This window comes from Labeo rohita, chromosome 7, assembly GCF_022985175.1.
Source record: "Labeo rohita strain BAU-BD-2019 chromosome 7, IGBB_LRoh.1.0, whole genome shotgun sequence".
Classification (NCBI taxonomy): Eukaryota; Metazoa; Chordata; class Actinopteri; order Cypriniformes; family Cyprinidae; genus Labeo; species Labeo rohita.
Window position 1 is genome coordinate 31,068,550 of NC_066875.1, and position 17,435 is coordinate 31,085,984.

The 17,435-nt window shown below is 35.8% G+C and overlaps 1 protein-coding gene across 2 annotated transcripts; it reads left to right on the plus strand.

Moving 5' to 3' along the window:
- On the plus strand, positions 1 to 17,272 carry cars1 (cysteinyl-tRNA synthetase 1). 2 transcript variants are annotated; one of them, XM_051115799.1, is made up of 23 exons: positions 10 to 145; positions 1,446 to 1,682; positions 2,245 to 2,336; positions 3,138 to 3,226; positions 3,555 to 3,651; positions 3,815 to 3,913; positions 6,962 to 7,111; positions 7,307 to 7,447; positions 8,659 to 8,747; positions 8,860 to 8,981; positions 9,391 to 9,503; positions 9,644 to 9,772; positions 10,372 to 10,501; positions 11,104 to 11,207; positions 12,420 to 12,517; positions 12,618 to 12,807; positions 14,157 to 14,225; positions 14,413 to 14,494; positions 14,726 to 14,806; positions 14,889 to 14,956; positions 16,065 to 16,124; positions 16,258 to 16,341; positions 16,516 to 17,272. In XM_051115799.1, exons 1-23 carry the CDS (start codon positions 124 to 126, stop codon positions 16,642 to 16,644), a joined length of 2,475 nt encoding a protein of 824 aa, XP_050971756.1. In that variant the 5' UTR covers positions 10 to 123; the 3' UTR covers positions 16,645 to 17,272. The 2 variants fall into 2 exon arrangements, with proteins under 2 accessions (XP_050971757.1, XP_050971756.1); XM_051115800.1 differs by lacking the exon at positions 1,446 to 1,682 and having other exon boundaries at positions 1 to 145.
- The last annotated feature ends 163 nt before the right edge of the window (positions 17,273 to 17,435 follow it).

A 17,435-nucleotide genomic window follows, 5' to 3' on the forward strand; every position in this document is an offset into this window, starting at 1 on the left:
GCCCTGTAAATAGTCTAGAGATCCGGCAACCAGCATTGATTTCGTGCATGTCCTGTCTGTGTTTCATTGTGATTTCCCTAACAGGTTTTCCGGACACGTTATTGTTGCATCAGATAGAGTAAAATGGCAAGCGCAGGAGACACAGGTACAATTTCTATACTTACTTATTTTACTTAATTTGCAATGTAACATTCGTGATGTCCGCTGTAGAACATAGCGCGTGTTCCTCCTGTACAGGCCTGTTTAAAGTTATTCATTAATGCTGGTCCTATTCAAACCTGCAGCTGTTACAGGATGTTCCTCCACTATTTATTCTATTGATGTACTGCTCGTAACATAAACATGTAATGTTATATGTGGCAACATGACTGAGTCTCTCCTATTCCTGTGTGACTGTCATATTGTTATATTAGATGCATTGCTTTGACAGATGCGCTGAAATCAGACTGAAATATTATAAGGAGTTTAATAATTTCATATTTAACTAGGCATGTGAATCGAATGAAATTCACCAATTTCGGTTCCTGACGTTTACATTATTATACTGGTAGTATTTGTTGGTCTTTTAGTGAAGCAAATACAGTCTGCTGCAAGATGATAAGATCATTATCAGATTAAAACAGAACAGATATAGCAACATAATGTCCCAGACACACAAGTATGTATAATAATATGCTGTTCAGTAAATGAGTCAGATATATTCAGCCTCGACTGATTCATAAGTGATTTTGATGTTTTATTAGGGAACAGGTTCATAACAGCCATTCATTTCATTTTCTTTTGCACACCACCCACATTTTGTCAGGTATTTTTATTATATTCTGACTGTATTAGCATGTTAATACATTAGTGGGATTTTGGTCATTACTAAATCTATTATAGTATTTATTTGTAATTTTAATTGGCTTTTTAAATTATTATGTAGTTTCAGTGTTAGTGATTTTGTTATGTGCTTTTGTCATTTTTATTAGTTTTTTATATTTTTATTTAACAACAACAAAAAAAAAATCATAAATTTTGTTCCGTATAGCCATTTTACCACTTATACTTTACTCTTACTTTAAGTTATCTAATATTTATTTTTTATTTGAGCTTTATTTCAGTTATTTGTAATAGTTTTATTTAACGGTAACAATTTTTAATGGCCCTTTAGAGGTTTATTTGTGCTCCAAATATTTAATCTGTTGTTGGATCTGTCTTAAAATATTATTGGTATGTCTTTTTGGCTAAGTTATGGTATTTACTTTCAGTTATGAAAGTAATTTACGTAGTTGTGAGTGTATTGTTTCACAGTGTTAGCTGATTATTACAGCTTACGTTTGAGAGGAATGTGGTTAGAGAGGATTACAGGTGTTATTACAGTGATTCTCCACGGGCCCTTAGCTCATTTCTAATGTCTGCTCGTCTGTGTGTTTGTGTGTGTCTATGCCCTTTTGTTTTCCCAGCCTTTGATTATGGCTTCTTACTGCGCATAAGTGAGGATGCTCGCAGGGTTGAGGCTCTGAATGAGTACTTGAGCAGTCGCAGTTACCTGGCTGGCTACGGGCCTTCGCAGGCGGATGCAGAAGCCTTTGCGCTTCTATGCGGCCCCCCATCTGAGCGGCATGTCCACGCCCTGCGCTGGTACAAACACATAGCCGCCCTGAAGCCCCAAACGAATGACCAGACCCCAGAATGCAGCAGTGAGTAGACAGAACTCAGAACCCCTGTCGTAGTCAGGGTGCATGAACGTAGGTTGTAGCTGAATTGTAGTTTTATTTTGTGCATTGAGTTAGTGATTTCTGTGCTGAGGACATTTGCAGTATGTGTTGCATGAGCTTGAGGGTGTGGATAGTTTGATGTGCTAATATGCATAAGCTGAGGTGTTGACAAAGAACGTACAGTCAAAACAAGACAATCACTTCTGAGGTTTGTTCTGGACAGGATCGGCATGGGTTGAGCTATAGGTGACTGATACACACTGAGTGTCTGAGGTGTTTGTGGTTTTAAAAAGTTCTTTCATTAGATGCAGTGTCTTTGTTTGCACTTTGTTTTACTTTCACATTGTGTGTGTTACTTTCGTTTGTACATGTTTTATGTTTTCTATCAGAACAAAACCCTCTCGTATACTATTGCAGCAGGTGTGCACCAACCACTATTTCCCGTAATGCACCTGTTGTTCAGTTTAGGCATTGAATATTATAAATTAATCATTTGTATATTAAAAAAGTCATTTGGTAAAAAACAAAGTGTCTTTTTTTTCAGCAAAGGGAAAACGGGTGCAGCCGCCATGGTCTCCGCCGGAAGGAACAGATGTTTCAAAGCTGCGTCTTTACAACAGCCTCACACGGACCAAGGTGCACTACACTATAATAGATAAAGCAACATGGCTCCGTGTGGCTGACACAGAACATTACTAGACTAAATCCACAACTTTATATACTTTGTCTTACTGTAGAATTGGTAGCTGAATGCATAATCAAATTTGCCCAAGTATTTAAAAAAAACAAAAAAAAATTCTTTATTTAAAAATGTATTTTATTCAGCAAGCATGGACATAATTAATCAAATGGGACAGTGAAGATCATTTATAATGATTTATAATAATTACAGAATTACAGATTTCTATTTCAAATAAATGTTGTTCTTTTGAACTTTCGATTAATAAAAAAAAAAAAGGTTTCCACAAATATTTTCAACATTGGTAATAATAAGAATTGTTTCTTGAGCTTAACATAACGCCAAATCAGCATAATATTTTTGAATGATCGTGACACTGAAAACTGAAATAATGGCTGCTGAAAATTCAGCTTTGCTATATAAACAAGAATAAATTACATTTTAACATATAAAATATAAACAGTTATTTTTAATTGTAATAATATTTCACAGTACTGCTGTTTTTACTGTATTTTTTATCTAATAAATTCAGTCTTAACACTGGGCAAAATGTAATAATGTTTGCTGAAAATTCAGCTTTTTTAAACAGATTCTAATATAAACAGTTTTTTTAATTATAATCAAAGTCACTGTGTATATTTTTTTTTACTGTATATTTAATCAAATAAATTCTGTCATAAACATTAACAAAACAGATGCTGTGTTATGATAATAAACTGCCAAAATCATTCATATCTGTCTCGTTGTTTGCGTTATAGGAGGTGTTTGTACCACAGAAGGGAAACAGGGTTTTGTGGTACTGCTGCGGCCCCACGGTTTATGATGCTTCTCACATGGGTCATGCCAGGTGACATACTCCCCATCCATTCATAGTGTTTCTTTATCAGAGTTCTTTGTTTTTAGTGTGCCCCAGCTGTTGAAAACAGCACAGTAGACACAGTCAATGAAAAAGCTGAAGCAGACATTCAGCTTTCAATCCAGGCTAGGAGTTTGTTAGTTGTGATTGTTAGGCTGTAAACCAAATCACAAAGAACTAATGTGTTTGAATATGGTTTAATGAACATGGGCAAAAAGAGAGAATGTACATATAAAAACTTTCCATCCAAGGCTCATACAAGGTTTTGATGTATCGGTTCTCTGTATTTCATTAAGATGCAATGTACTTGTTCTTTCAGATCCTACATTTCTTTTGACATACTTCGGAGAATCCTGAAGGATTATTTCAAATACGACGTCTTTTACTGTATGAACATCACAGATATTGATGACAAAGTAAGAGCAGTGTTTGCATGGAGTCTGAATGTAGTTGACCTTAAACATTTGAATTCTGTATAATATATACAGTACTGCTTTTGGTGCTACTGAGGATTAGTTGCAAATCTGAAGGTCACATGTGTTCTCAAGATGCAGTCATCAATGTGACTCTTCATTTCAGATCATCAAAAGAGCCCGACAGAACTACCTGCTGGAGCAATACAGAGAGAAGAAGCCCAGTCCCTCTCAGATACTGCAGGATGTGTTAACAGCCCAAACGGTGAGGATGTCACTCAAACAGTGGGCATTTCGTTTCCAGTTAATCCTGTTATCATCAAATCAGACTAGTGAAGTTCAAAGCTGAAATGTGTTTTGTTTCTGTGGGACTCAAAAAGGGTTTTTAATAGTGCTGTCAATTGATTTAAAAAAATACACTTTTTTTCTGGAATTATTCATGATTAATTATGATTAATCCCAGCTATCATTAAAATTTTAAAATATACTTTTATATTGCAATGATTGTATGTAGTGTATTTTTAATATTTGTTTAATGGCATCTTTTTTATGATTGTAGGAAATTATTTTTTTCCCCAGATATTGAACCATTGGCTATAGCCATTTAACATTACAGTATAATTGAGAGCTAACTGAGACTTTTTAAAAATAATTTCTAATGTAAGTGTGCTTAAAACAATCTTCACATAAACCCATTATAATGTCATATTTACCTGTGCCCTTCAGCAAGTAGGAAATATATAGAACACTAATTTCTAAATTAAATATAGGCAAATCCTTCAAGCTACAAAAGTTATTGATTTCCTCTTTTTTTCTTTTGTTCTTTGATTAACAGACATCACAGCAGCTGGGTTATTAGGTTATTTGGCTGCTGTTACTTTAAGAGCTGCCACTGCTGAACGTGACACAGATCTGACAGATGCTTGTAGTTTAATTCGCTTTAATATGAAATAATACAGGCTACAGCGTGCTTCTTGCATTTGTGTGTGCGCAATTAAAGAGCGGTGCTAAGAGCACAGTGTAACAGCTGACAGGACAGGTAAATAAATTTTTACTGACATATGGCCTGAAAACAAATCATGTGACAGCAATTCACTGTTATTCTACTGAAGCTCCCTCATCACCTGTTTGTTTGATTATGCTTTGGAAAATGTATTTATTATGCTTTCAGCTACCAATTCTACAGTAACGCAAAGTATAGAAAGTTGTGGATTTAGTCTAGTAATTTTCTGTGTGTCAGCCACATATGAGGCCATGTTTTTTTTTATCTTTCATACTGTTTCATACCGGACTGTACTGTGTATGGAGTGCACGTCTGAAAAGTCTCCTGTTTGATGTGGTCGTAAAGACATTCTGCGTCTAAATAAATGCAGATCTTGCAAAGAAAAAGCAGTTGCAGAAGCACAGTGGGGTGGCCAACCCTAGCCCTGCCCCTGCATTAACTGCGTTAAATATTTTTAATGCCGTCAAACTGGAAAAATGAATCACCTGCGTTAACATGCAAATTTTTCCAGCACTAGTTTTTAATATCTGTATGTTTAAGAGGTTGAGAGTACCAATTTAAAGACTAAATGGAAAAAAAAAAAATGCAGTATTCCAGTAATAAATGAATTATCTTTGCACATCGTTATTAAAAAAAAAAAGCCCTCTTATTATTTAATCAAAACCATCAATGTGCTCTCTTCTTTTGCATCTCTTATCATGAGGCATGAGGGCTGGGCAATAAAGTTGTCTAATAGCAATCCAAGATTTAATCATTCCCCTTAAGCAAACTGTGACTCGCATGAAATGATTGTAGAATTAGCAAATGACTTTGACAAGCTGTTTAATTGAGATATGCGTCGCAATAGACCTTATTCAGGTTAGAGGCCATGAAAACGTAGCTGTGAGGGATAGACTTAAGTTGATACACGGGGCAACTTTTTAAGCAATGTTGCTGTCAACAGGCAGCCAGGTGAGAAACAGGGCCCACGGCTGATATAAAGTGTATAAAAATAGAAATTTGTTGCCCATTCTCAATGGGAAAGTAACATCGCTCGGCAACATTGCTCAAACAGTTGCCCCGTGTATCATCACCTTAATAGTCTTTATATAGTCTTTAGTTATTTTCGCAACGTTCTGTCAGCTGAACAGTTGGCATGTTGTTGAAGGAGAAGTTCAATTCCAGAACTAAAATCTATAGATAATTTACTCACCTCCTTGTCATCCAAGATGTTTATGTTTTTCTTTCTTCATTTGTAAAGAAAGTTTTTTGAAGAAAACATTTCAGGATTTCTCTCCATATAGTGGACTTCTATGGTGCCCGCGAGTTTGAACTTCCAAAATGCAGCTTCAAAGGGTTCTAAATGATCCCAGCCGAGGAAGAAGGGTCTTATCTAATAAAACAAATTGACAATTTATATACTTTTTAACCTAAAATGTTCGTTTTGTCTAGCTCATTTCATGACAGTTGGGGAAGGTCGAAAAACTCCCATCTTATTTTCTTATCCAACTTCAAAATCGTCCTGCATCACTGCAGAAGTACTGACCCAGTGTTTAAAGTGAACTTGAAAAGAATATCAAACGCCCTTTACAAAAAGAGCTAAAACAGCGAAGTAGGACGATTTTGAAGTTGGAGAACAAAATGAGATGGGAGTTTTTCGACCTTCCCCAACTGTCATGAAATGAGCTAGAGCTAGCATGGGCACCATAGAAGTCCACTATATGGAGAGAAATCCTGAAATGTTTTCCTCAAAAAAACATAATTTCTTTACAACTGAAGAAAGAAAGACATGAACATCTTGGATGACAAGGGGGTGAGTAAATTAACTGTAAATTTTTGTTCTGGAAGTGAACTCTTCTCCTTTAATCGCCAATACAATCCACGGAGCACATTGTACTTCTATCCCTCACAACCTCGATTTCATTCCTGTCAAAAATGAAATATGTCACTACCTTGACTAAGGTCTGTAGGGAAGAAAAGACACAAAATACTGCATGTTCTGCAAATTTTAATTATGTGCTCTAATCAATGCTATTAAAATTAACTTTTCTTCTATAGAAGAGCATTTCTTCTATCAGCGTGCCCTGCCTCAGGGTTGCGCAGACTTTCACATTAGCAAGATAATAAAGATTTATACAATATCCTGAAGTACTGAAAGAGCTGCCATTAACTAATGAAAGTAATGATTTTGCTGAAAAGATTTCAGCAGCTCTAAAAACGAAATGGAAGTATGTCCACCTCAAAGACTGTTAGATACTGGCCTTGTTTTCATTGCTTTCATCTCTTTCCCCATCACTGTGCTTTAATGTAATTTGGTTTTATTGTGTTTAGCCATTTAAAGCCAAGCTTGCTGAGACTACTGACCCAGATAAAAAACAGATGCTGGAGAGGCTGGATGCAGCAGTGGAAGCTGCCCTGGGTCCCCTGCAGGTGGCAGTCCAGAGCAGCGCTGCAGGCGATACACTCCAGAATCAGGCACAGGTAGATGATATGCGCAGCGCTTTAAAAACACTTAATGTGTGACCTAGTTTGATCAGGGCCGTATGAGGCATTCTGTTCTACATTATTTGACTGATGTCATTCATTGACACATCAATTAACATCGTGCTTCATGAAATCATTTGAATTCATAGCATGATTCTGAACTTGTTCTTTCCTAATGGTTTTCATTTTTAGGTCTTGTTGGAAGAATCTAAGGATCTCTTGTCAGATTGGTTAGACTCAAAATTTGGGAGCCAAGTGACAGAAAACTCAATCTTCTCTTTGTTGCCAAAGTACTGGGAGGGAGAGTACCATAAAGATATGGACGCCCTGAATGTGAGTCAACTAATATTGATGAATAATTCATTAGCTTGAAAATGACCAAACTTATATGTATATGCAGTGCTGTATTTAAAGGGGTCATCGGATGCCCAAGTTGATGTGATTCTCTAGGGTCTTAATGAAAAGACCTTACTTTTTTATTTAAAAATTCTCAGTGGTTGTGTGAAACAACACCCTTTTTACCTTGCTAAAATCAGCTCTGCAAAAATCAGCTCATTCTCGTCGAGGCTGCTTTAAATGCAAATGAGTTCTGCTCGCCCCGCCCCTCTCTTCTCTCTGTGGAGAGACGAGCCTGTTTACGTTAGCCGTGTTTAGCCGCGTTTAGCCGCTGAACTGGCTAACTAGCACATTATTAGGAAAGGCGATTGCAAAGATTCATTAAAAAACCCTTATACTCACTTCTGCTGTAAGTGAAGCTGGATCATGAATGATTCGCGATCTGAACATAACGCGCGCATTCCCTTCACAAACTAATGTAATCCACTGCATCTTCAGCGGCTCATGTCGGGAGTACATGACAACCACTATGTTCATTATTACATCCAGTGCTCAATCGGAGATATTCTTGTCTAACTTACATCCCTGCTCCGGGATCGAAACAAAGAGGGTGGACTGTGACAGCTGATCTGAGGTAAAACGCTCATGCCAATCAACTATCGTGGGAGCGGCCTCTGTCAGTGTGACGCCACAACAACAGGCATCTGAGAACGGCTCGATTTGAAAAGGGGATTATTATTTTTACAGATTGATTAAAAACCACTGAATGGATTATTATCATTATACGGTTGATTTGTACGTACACTGCCAACACATTAATGTTCAAACAACATGTAAAAGTGAACTTAGTGATCTGATGACCCCTTTAAAGAAATCCCATGCATACCAAAGCTGAATTTATTTGATCAAAAATATAGTAAAAACAACAATATTGTAAAATATTATTACAATTTATAAGAACAATTTTCTGTTTTATTGTATTTTAAAATGTGATTTTTTTTCCTGTGATGACAAAACTGAATTTTTAGCATCATTACTCTTCAGTGTCACATGATCCATCAGAAACCATTCAGATATGCTGATTTGGTGCTCAAGAAACATTTCATATTATTATCAATGCTAAAAACATTGTGCTATGTTGTGTATGTATTGCTAAAACATGTTAAGTATGAGCAGTGATGAAAGCCTGTGGTTTCTTTAATTGACAGGTCCTCCCTCCTGATGTTCTCACACGGGTCAGCGAGTACGTGCCAGAGATTGTGGCATTTGTCAAAAGAATTGTAGACAACGGTTATGGGTAGGAATAGAGCTGTCTTCTTTCCGGATTGATTATTTCATAATATAAACCATAAAAAACACTACTTCCGAAGAATATGTCCAAGAATTAATTTCTGCTCTTTTCTCACAAGGTACGAGTCAAATGGGTCGGTATATTTTGACACGGCTAAGTTTGATTCTTGCCCTGCTCACTCTTATGCCAAACTGGTACCAGAAGCTGTAGGTGATCAGAAGGCTCTTCAAGAAGGAGAAGGTACAGGAATAAATCGCACTATGTCCGTTAAAATCATTTACACTTTATTTTTCTTTTTTTGAATGTGCCTTTGAGAAATACAATAAATGTATCCAGTTTAACTGTCTGTAATTTCCATGGCAATTAGAAGTGGAATGGCTGTAATATAATAGTATTGATGCACACCAATAGGTTACTAAATAATGTTACTAGATAATGCATAAGGCTCTATAATAATCTATTATATTATCCATTGAATATTATCCATTGTATAACAGAACGTAAGGGCATGATGCAGTTGTTTTCTACTCAGATTTTTTTTTTTTTTTTTTACATTTTATGATAAGTGTCATCTTTAGTGTTCACCTGGACCTTGTATGTTTTCTTTTTTTTCTAAATAGAATTTCTTTTTTTCTTTTTTATTTTGTAGGAGATTTGAGTATATCAGCAGACAGACTCAGTGAAAAGAGATCACAGAATGACTTTGCACTGTGGAAGGCCTCCAAGCCTGGAGAACCATCTTGGGACTCCCCTTGGGGAAAGGTGAGGATGCACACGTCGGAAAACATGCATAAATGAACATGATTCCTGAGTTGGCAGCTTAGTAGTTTAATATAATACAAGAAGTTTTGAATGCATTGGTAGTGTTTGTAATACTTGAAATTGTACTGGGGCTGTTAAAGGGGAGACCTGGATGGCATATTGAGTGTTCCGCTATGGCTGGATCCATTTTGGGAGAGTCTATGGATATCCACGGAGGAGGTTTTGACTTGCGTTTTCCTCATCATGACAATGAATTGGCGCAATCTGAGGTGAGAAAATTACAGTGTGCTCAAATGAAAAATGTTTAAAGCCATTGTTGAAAAGCTATTATTAGAATCCTGTTCATTATTCACTTCAGGTTAATGCAGCATTCATAGCCACTGTAACAGCACACTTTTTTGTTATTTTGCAAGAGCATATACAGGCTAAATAATGTAGTGATTCAGTATTTTGTTGTTATCGAATACAAATCAACTCAAGAATTACCATGTAAACAGATGGTTTCTAGTTATTATTTAATCTGAAAATCTATGAAAATGTACAATTTTAATTGGTATTTGTCTTAGGGGTGGACGGATATGTTTTTCAGGGCCGATGACAGTACCAGATCAAATAGACAGATAACCAATGTTTTTAAACCGTTATATATGTCTGGTGTAAAAATGAAAATTAATGTCAAAATTAAGAATAACAAGGGCTTTGACAAACAAAAAAATCTTTAAATGCTTTTAGATAATTTTATCGGCAAATCAGATTTAAAAATAACAATACTGATAACCATAAAAATGCTTAATATCGGTGCCAATAATTGGTCAACCCCTAATGTCTCTGAATAAGATTTTTTTTTTTTTTTTTTCTTTTTGAACAGGCTTACTTTGAAAATGATCACTGGGTACGGTATTTCTTGCATACGGGTCACTTGACCATTGCTGGATGCAAAATGTCCAAATCTCTGAAGAACTTCATTACTATCAAAGATGCCCTGGCCAAACATACTGGTAATTATGCTACAATTATAGCATTATTAGAATTGTTTTTACATATTTAGACTTGATGCTTTTTTTTTTTTGCTTTTTTTTTTTGGTCTAAAGTTATTATTTATTTTTTCAAACAAACAAAAAAAAGATTTAGAATAACCTGCTTTTTCTTTAGTTTACAAACTGTTATTATTATTATTATTATTCTTTATACAAGCTTCACACAGAAAATATCACACATTTTGTCCTTTTGAATGAAAGGGGATGTTTTTTTGGTCAATTGGAGTAAGTAAAAGGGCTTTATTCATCACTTATTATTTTTGACCTTGGAAATGTTCAATAACTTTTTTGAGAAATAATGATTACGTTATGTGTCTTCGAGGGGCAAGGAAAGTATTTTTTACTAGATGGATACACTGCTTGACATCTTTGGAACAATGGTGCAAAGATGACTAAGACCTTGGCGTGTAAAATATTTTTTTTTTCTATTTGTCTTTTGTCATTGGCCTACCGAGTTTTCTTTGGTGACATTTGTGTTTGTGTGGTCATTTATTCTGCTTTGCACATTTATCCCAAAACTACAATAGTTTTGACATTGTGCGTTGTGCTCTATTTCCTTGTAGCTAGACAGCTTCGCTTGGCCTTTCTGATGCATTCATGGAAAGACACATTGGATTACTCCTGCAACACAATGGAGTCAGCCATCCAGTATGAGAGATTCGTAAATGTGAGTGAGAAGCCAAAAGGAAGAGGCAGTGGGGGAGAAAACTACCCGAAATTTATAGTGTATCCAAATTTAATATCTGCCACTTATCAGCATACAGAATCCTCATGAGTGCAAAATAGGCTTATCTAGATTCCTTCAAGAGCCCAGAAGGTCAGAGAATAGCGCACGTCCTTCAGGGCGCATTAATTCTGTCTTGCGCTTCTTTCCACCTATCAATTACTCTGTCACCAAGGAATATAACATGGGCAGAGTTCCAAATTTGCCTGAAACACACAGGCAGCCATTAGCATGGGAAGTATGCGAAGGTTACCTATGACTGACCTACAAGCTGTATTTTCTTAGACCAGCCTCATCCAAACTTGAGGTTAGGTTCTTAATGAGACACACCATGTTTTTCCCTCTACCCCAGTACGCCTCCAAAGGCTGTACTTGAGTAAAAATGAAGACAGCTTATTAGAAGGTGATGCAATAATAGTGCAATTCCCTCAGCAGAGTTTGGCTGAAATATTACTGGAGATGAATAGAGGTTCTGAGGTCCCAAATTAGAAGTAAAAGCTGTAAATATTCAAACAAAGTACATTAAAACCCTGAGAGTGTTGTTAGTGTATGTGTAGTGTAAGGAAATGTGTAGTGTAGGGAAATGTTACACTCTTATTTAACTCAAAAACTGCTTTAAGAGTAGTGTAGCAGTAGCATTTTTGCTTTCCCGCCCAAACGGTTCCAAACTGCCTCAGGAAATATGTTTATGAACTATGGTAAAATGTATTTATGATAATACAGACACAAGTTTGCAAAGTGCTTTTTTAAAAAATATATATTATTATTATTAGATTTTTTTTTTGTTTGTTTCAGAGATTGTGGAGTATCTGAATATGAAGAGTTCAGCTAAAAACCATCTCGGTCAAAAATGAGATAATGATACTGAGTGAATGCTCCTGACACATAGTATACGTCCATCAAATACTTTTACAAACTCGATAAATTCCAGCCTCAGCCCAATCAGAAGTATCGGTACTTGCATAGAAACCTATACAAAGTAGCCAGAAAGAAATGCTAATTTTAAAGAAATACGTCAGATGGATTTAGGGGCTTTTGCATCTGAACTCTTCATATGTTAACCTTTACTATGATAAAATATTTAATTAAACAAAGTGAAAATGTGAGTGAAAGAACAAGTGCAACATGACTTTTTGTTTCTTCTCGTTTCCACAGGAGTTCTTCCTAAATGTTAAAGATATTCTGAGGAGCCCTACTGACATCACTGGCCAGTTTGAGAAATGGGAAGCTGAGGAGATTGAACTAAACAAAAGGTGATAGGTGATACATGTTGTTCGTTAAGACTACATTGTGTTTCTCCTAAAAAAATAAAGCTTTATCACTCATTACAGTCATTTGTGTGTCTTTGTGTAGCTTCTACGAGAAGAAAACATCAGTTCATGAAGCGCTGTGTGACAACATAGACACTCGCACGGCTCTGGAGGAGATGCGGGCTCTTGTCGGTCAGAGTAACACCTACATGGCTGCCAGAAGAAGTGCAAAACTACCGCCTAACCGCATGCTGCTGCAGAGCATTGCCCTGTACTTGACCAACATGCTTAAGGTAGCACGACAAAGTAGTAGTTACACAAAGCTTGACTTTGCACATAATCGATACCTGGATGCACCAAGAGAGTGCTTGTTTCTGCGTTATCCCTAAAATTCTTTACCCAAATTGCTACATTTAAAGCTAAATGTGTAGTCCTCCCCTAAAATCTATGGAAGCCCGTTTCCACCACTGAATAAAAAAATACAAAAAGGTAATTGCACGTTTCAAAATTCTGACTTCTTGCATGATATGAACTCACAATTGCGAGTTATAAAGTCAGAATTGTGAGATAAAAACTAGCAGTTCTGTTTTTTTTTTTTTTTTTTGCTCAGAATTGTGTGGTACTCTCAATTCTGAGAACATAATGGCCTTTTTTACCCCCTAAGAACTGGACTTTATAACTCGCAATTCTGAGAAAAAAGTTTGAATTGTGAGATATAAACCTTGCAATTGTGAGAAGTCAGAATTGTTAGTTTTTATCTCACAATTCTGACTTTTTTTCTCACAGTCATGAGTTTTTATCTCACAATTCTGAATTTCTTGGAATTACACGTTTATGTCACAGTTCTGACTTTTTTCTCATTTGCGAGTTTTTATTTTGCAATTCTGACTTTCTCTGAATTACGAGTTTATATCTCGCAGTTCTGACTTTCTCTAAATTACGAGTTTTTATCTCGCAATTCTGAATTTCTCTGAAGTACGAGTTTATGTCTCGCAGTTCTGACTTTTCTCGTGATTTCGAGTTTATCTCACAATTCTGACTTTTTCTGACGTTCTCAGTAGTACGAGTTTGTCTTGCAATTCTGACTTTTTTTCTCTCAGTTGCAAGTTTTTATCTCGCAATTCTGACTTTCTCTAAATTACGAGTTTATATCTTCAGATTTTAATTGTTTTCTCGCAATTGCGAGTTTTTATCTTGCAATTCTGAATTTCTCTGAATTTAGTTTTTATCTCACAGTTCTGACTTTCTCTCAGTTACTTTGCTTATATATCCTGCTATTCTGATTTGATAACTCACAGTTCTGAGTTTGAGAAATTGTCAGCGCCGATATCCTTGTGGTTAGTGCGCTGACATATGCAGCGCAACTGTGCTCACGGCGACCCGAGTTCGATTCCCGTCTTGAGGTCCTTTGCTGATCCTTCTCCCCTCTCTCCACCTAATACTTTCCTGTCATCTCTTCACTGTCCTATCTGAATAAAAAAAAAAAAAAAAAGTAAAAATTGTAATTTTTTTTTTTTTTTTTTTTTTTCGGTGGCAGAAATGGGCTTCCATAAAAATCAGAATAAGCTGAGATTTAGAGACAGAAACTGAAACAATGGATGCACATTGAAGTGTTTGCTAAAACTGTTTTCTTCTTTGACAGACATTTGGAGCGATTGAGGGAACTGAACCCATTGGCTTCCCTGTTGGAGTAAACGGACAGAATGCTGATGTAAGCAACACCACTCAGATCATGTTTGATTCATCAAAGGTTTTCTTTTTAATTTCTGTTACAAAACCAGACTTGTAAAGACATGTCTTTCGAGATTCAATGTAATAATGCTTTTTTGTGGATTGTCGTCCATTATAATGACAATTATGTCATTAAACTCTTCTTAATCTTTTAATTTCTGTTTCAGCTGGAGAGCACAGTCATGCCCTATTTGTCAGTGCTGTCAGATTTCAGGGAGGACGTCAGAAAAATTGCAAGAGAAAAGAAAGGTAAATCTCTTGGGGTGTTTTGTTTATTAATATTTTAGTGCAAAGGCCTACAACAGTACAGTGTGTACTCAAGTCATTTGGTTTGTTCTAATTTATGTCTTTTAGAAGATTTGTTTCCTTTTTTTATGGGTGTTGTTGTAGCTGTAACTCCAACAACCATTTGCATACAATACAATCTGTGCTTTTTATGCAGAAATGGGAATTCATTAGGGAAATGTGTTTGTGTTCCAGTGACAGAGTTGCTGCGGCTGTGTGACGAATTGCGTGATGATACTTTACCTGAGCTGGGAGTCCGACTGGAGGATCGTGATGGTAAATGAAAGAAACACAGATTTTTTTTAAACCTTGAATGTCTCAGAAAATGACATTGCTTTTTTGTCGTTGTTTTTCGAAGGACTTCCCACATCTGTGAAATTGGTGGACAAAGAAACACTTCTAAAGGAAAGAGAAGAGAAGAAGAAGGTAATTGCAGAATCCATCCACATGGCAGTGTACTCCGATATCTCTACTTGATTTATTTGGTGTCAGCGATGTAGATTTTGTATCTTGTTTCACATATAGTACTGCCAGAGATGTGCTATTCTGCGGTACACCTTATTAACTTAAAATTAGTCATTAATCAGATCAAAATTATCTCTTCACCAGGGTAAGGTGATATGCTCCTTCTGTCAATGGAAAAAAGTTTCTTAGCATCTCAGGCATCACAAAAGAAATGATTCAGATGCAAACCAGGTCATGAAAAATGTATTTAGGCCTTTCGAGCTTGTCAGTGTAAATGAAGGTCTTTAGAATGAATTGTAGGGACTCAAGTTGCACCGGTTTATTGTTGTACCTTCTTTGAATTACTCCTTTGAGCCTGGTATGCACGCTTACAGCTCTGGACACATTCTGCAGATCAGTCATGATCCACGTGAGATGGTCACAGCAAATAGTGTTTCTAAAAAAATAATAGAGCATCTTCATATATGAAAATTAAAGTACACTATGAACACCCTGCTGTTCGAATGTTTGGGATCGTAAGATTAAAAAAAAAGACTGGATTTATTCAATTAAAATATACTGTTTCGATAAAGTATACACTTCTGTTGTAATATATTTTAATATTTAATTTATTCCTTTAATAACAAAGCTGAATTTTCAGGAGTCATTACTCCAGTCTTCAGTGTCACATGATCCTTCAGAAATCATTCTAATATGCTGATTTGGTGCTCAAGTTACATTTATTATTATCTGAAGCGTTTATTATGTTGAAAACAGTTGTCCTGCGTAGTAGTTTTGTGGAAAGTGTGATTTTCATATGAAAGCGTTTATTTAAAATGGAAATCTTCTGTAACAGTGTAAAAGTCTGTCATTTTTTTTTTATCTGTTTAATGCATCCTTGCTGAATAAAAGTATTTTTTTTAAAACACAAACAAACAAAAAACAAACAAATTACCAAACGACTTATGAATGACTGTAAATATGGTCGATTTGTTGAATGTTATATTAAAAGATCCAGTTATTTGTTGTTTCATGTTAATGTAAATTTGTGTTTAATTCTTATAATCCACTCATTCTTTCATGTTTCAAGATGGAAGATGAAAAGAAAAAGAAGAAAGAGGAGGCTGCCAAGAAGAAACAAGAACAAGAGGTGATTAAAACAATTATAGAAACACCCTTAAAACACTTCATAATTTAGTCACTCTTCATTTTAAATACATTGAAAGCAGTGTATTCGTGTTAGTGCTTCATTATTATAAATATTTGTATATTTTATGTCACAGATGGCAAAGTTGGCAAAAATGAAGCTTAAACCCAGTGAAATGTTCCGGTCAGAGACAGACAAGTACTCCAACTTTGATGAAACGGTAATGCAAACCATTCAGTCTTCTTTGTCATAAGATACACTCTTTTTGTCACACTACTGTATGTTGGATCTGTTTCAAGGTGATTATTAGTTTATAGAGGATGGATGAGTCCTTATGAATTTTTAATCAACTGTTTAGAAATGCTAATACTACGTCTGTTCTTTGCTTATACAGGGCTTCCCAACACATGATGCTGAGGGAAAGGAGCTCAGTAAGGGACTGACCAAAAAGCTTCGCAAGCTTTACGAAGCTCAAGAGAAGCTGTATAATGAATACCTCCAGTCAAGCCAGAACGGGAGCTGAGAACATTATGCGTGGAGTCTGACGTGACCTGCGATCCGCCCATACTGTCTGTTGTGAACTTGTCTTGTGTTTGTGAAAAGGCAGCAAAATTTAGACCTCATCTGGGAGTTTTGGCTCTAAACTTTGGCAAGGTTTGCCAAATCCTTCCGGTCATGATTGGAAGGTTATTGTTTTCACGATACTCTGCAAATATCATTTGGAGAGGTATTTTATGACTATGATATTAAGGGTATATACTTTATACTGTGTGCTTTTTTCACACATAGAACAAAGATGCAAGTACATCACAACTTTTCTTATGTGGGTTTGGTTGATTATATGAAGTATGCAAGAAATATTTAGCTGTTCACGTGGAAATGGATCAAACATTTAATGTTTTCATTATTGATTTTTAAAATCTGGCTGATCAAATAGGTGCTTTCTCCGAAGCACTGTTTACACATCGGCTAGTGATAAATATGATTCCTCCAGAATCAAAATATCTCAGATACAGGAATGAAGGGACTTCAGGTTTGTAGGTTTACGACAAATGGAAAAACAGAGGCATACATAGGAGCACCAATTATTGTTAGTATTAACGTACTCTTTATAAAAACATGAAATACCAAAATAAACGCATTTTGAGTAATGTGTGATGCTTATTTGTCTCTAGTAACTTGTTTCTGTAAAAGTTGCCATGAAATATTATCTAGAAACGTTTTGTTCATACAGTTGTAGTCTAATATTGTGCAAACAACTACAGATATTTACTGCACAGAGCTTTACATAAACCTGATGAACTGAATAATTTC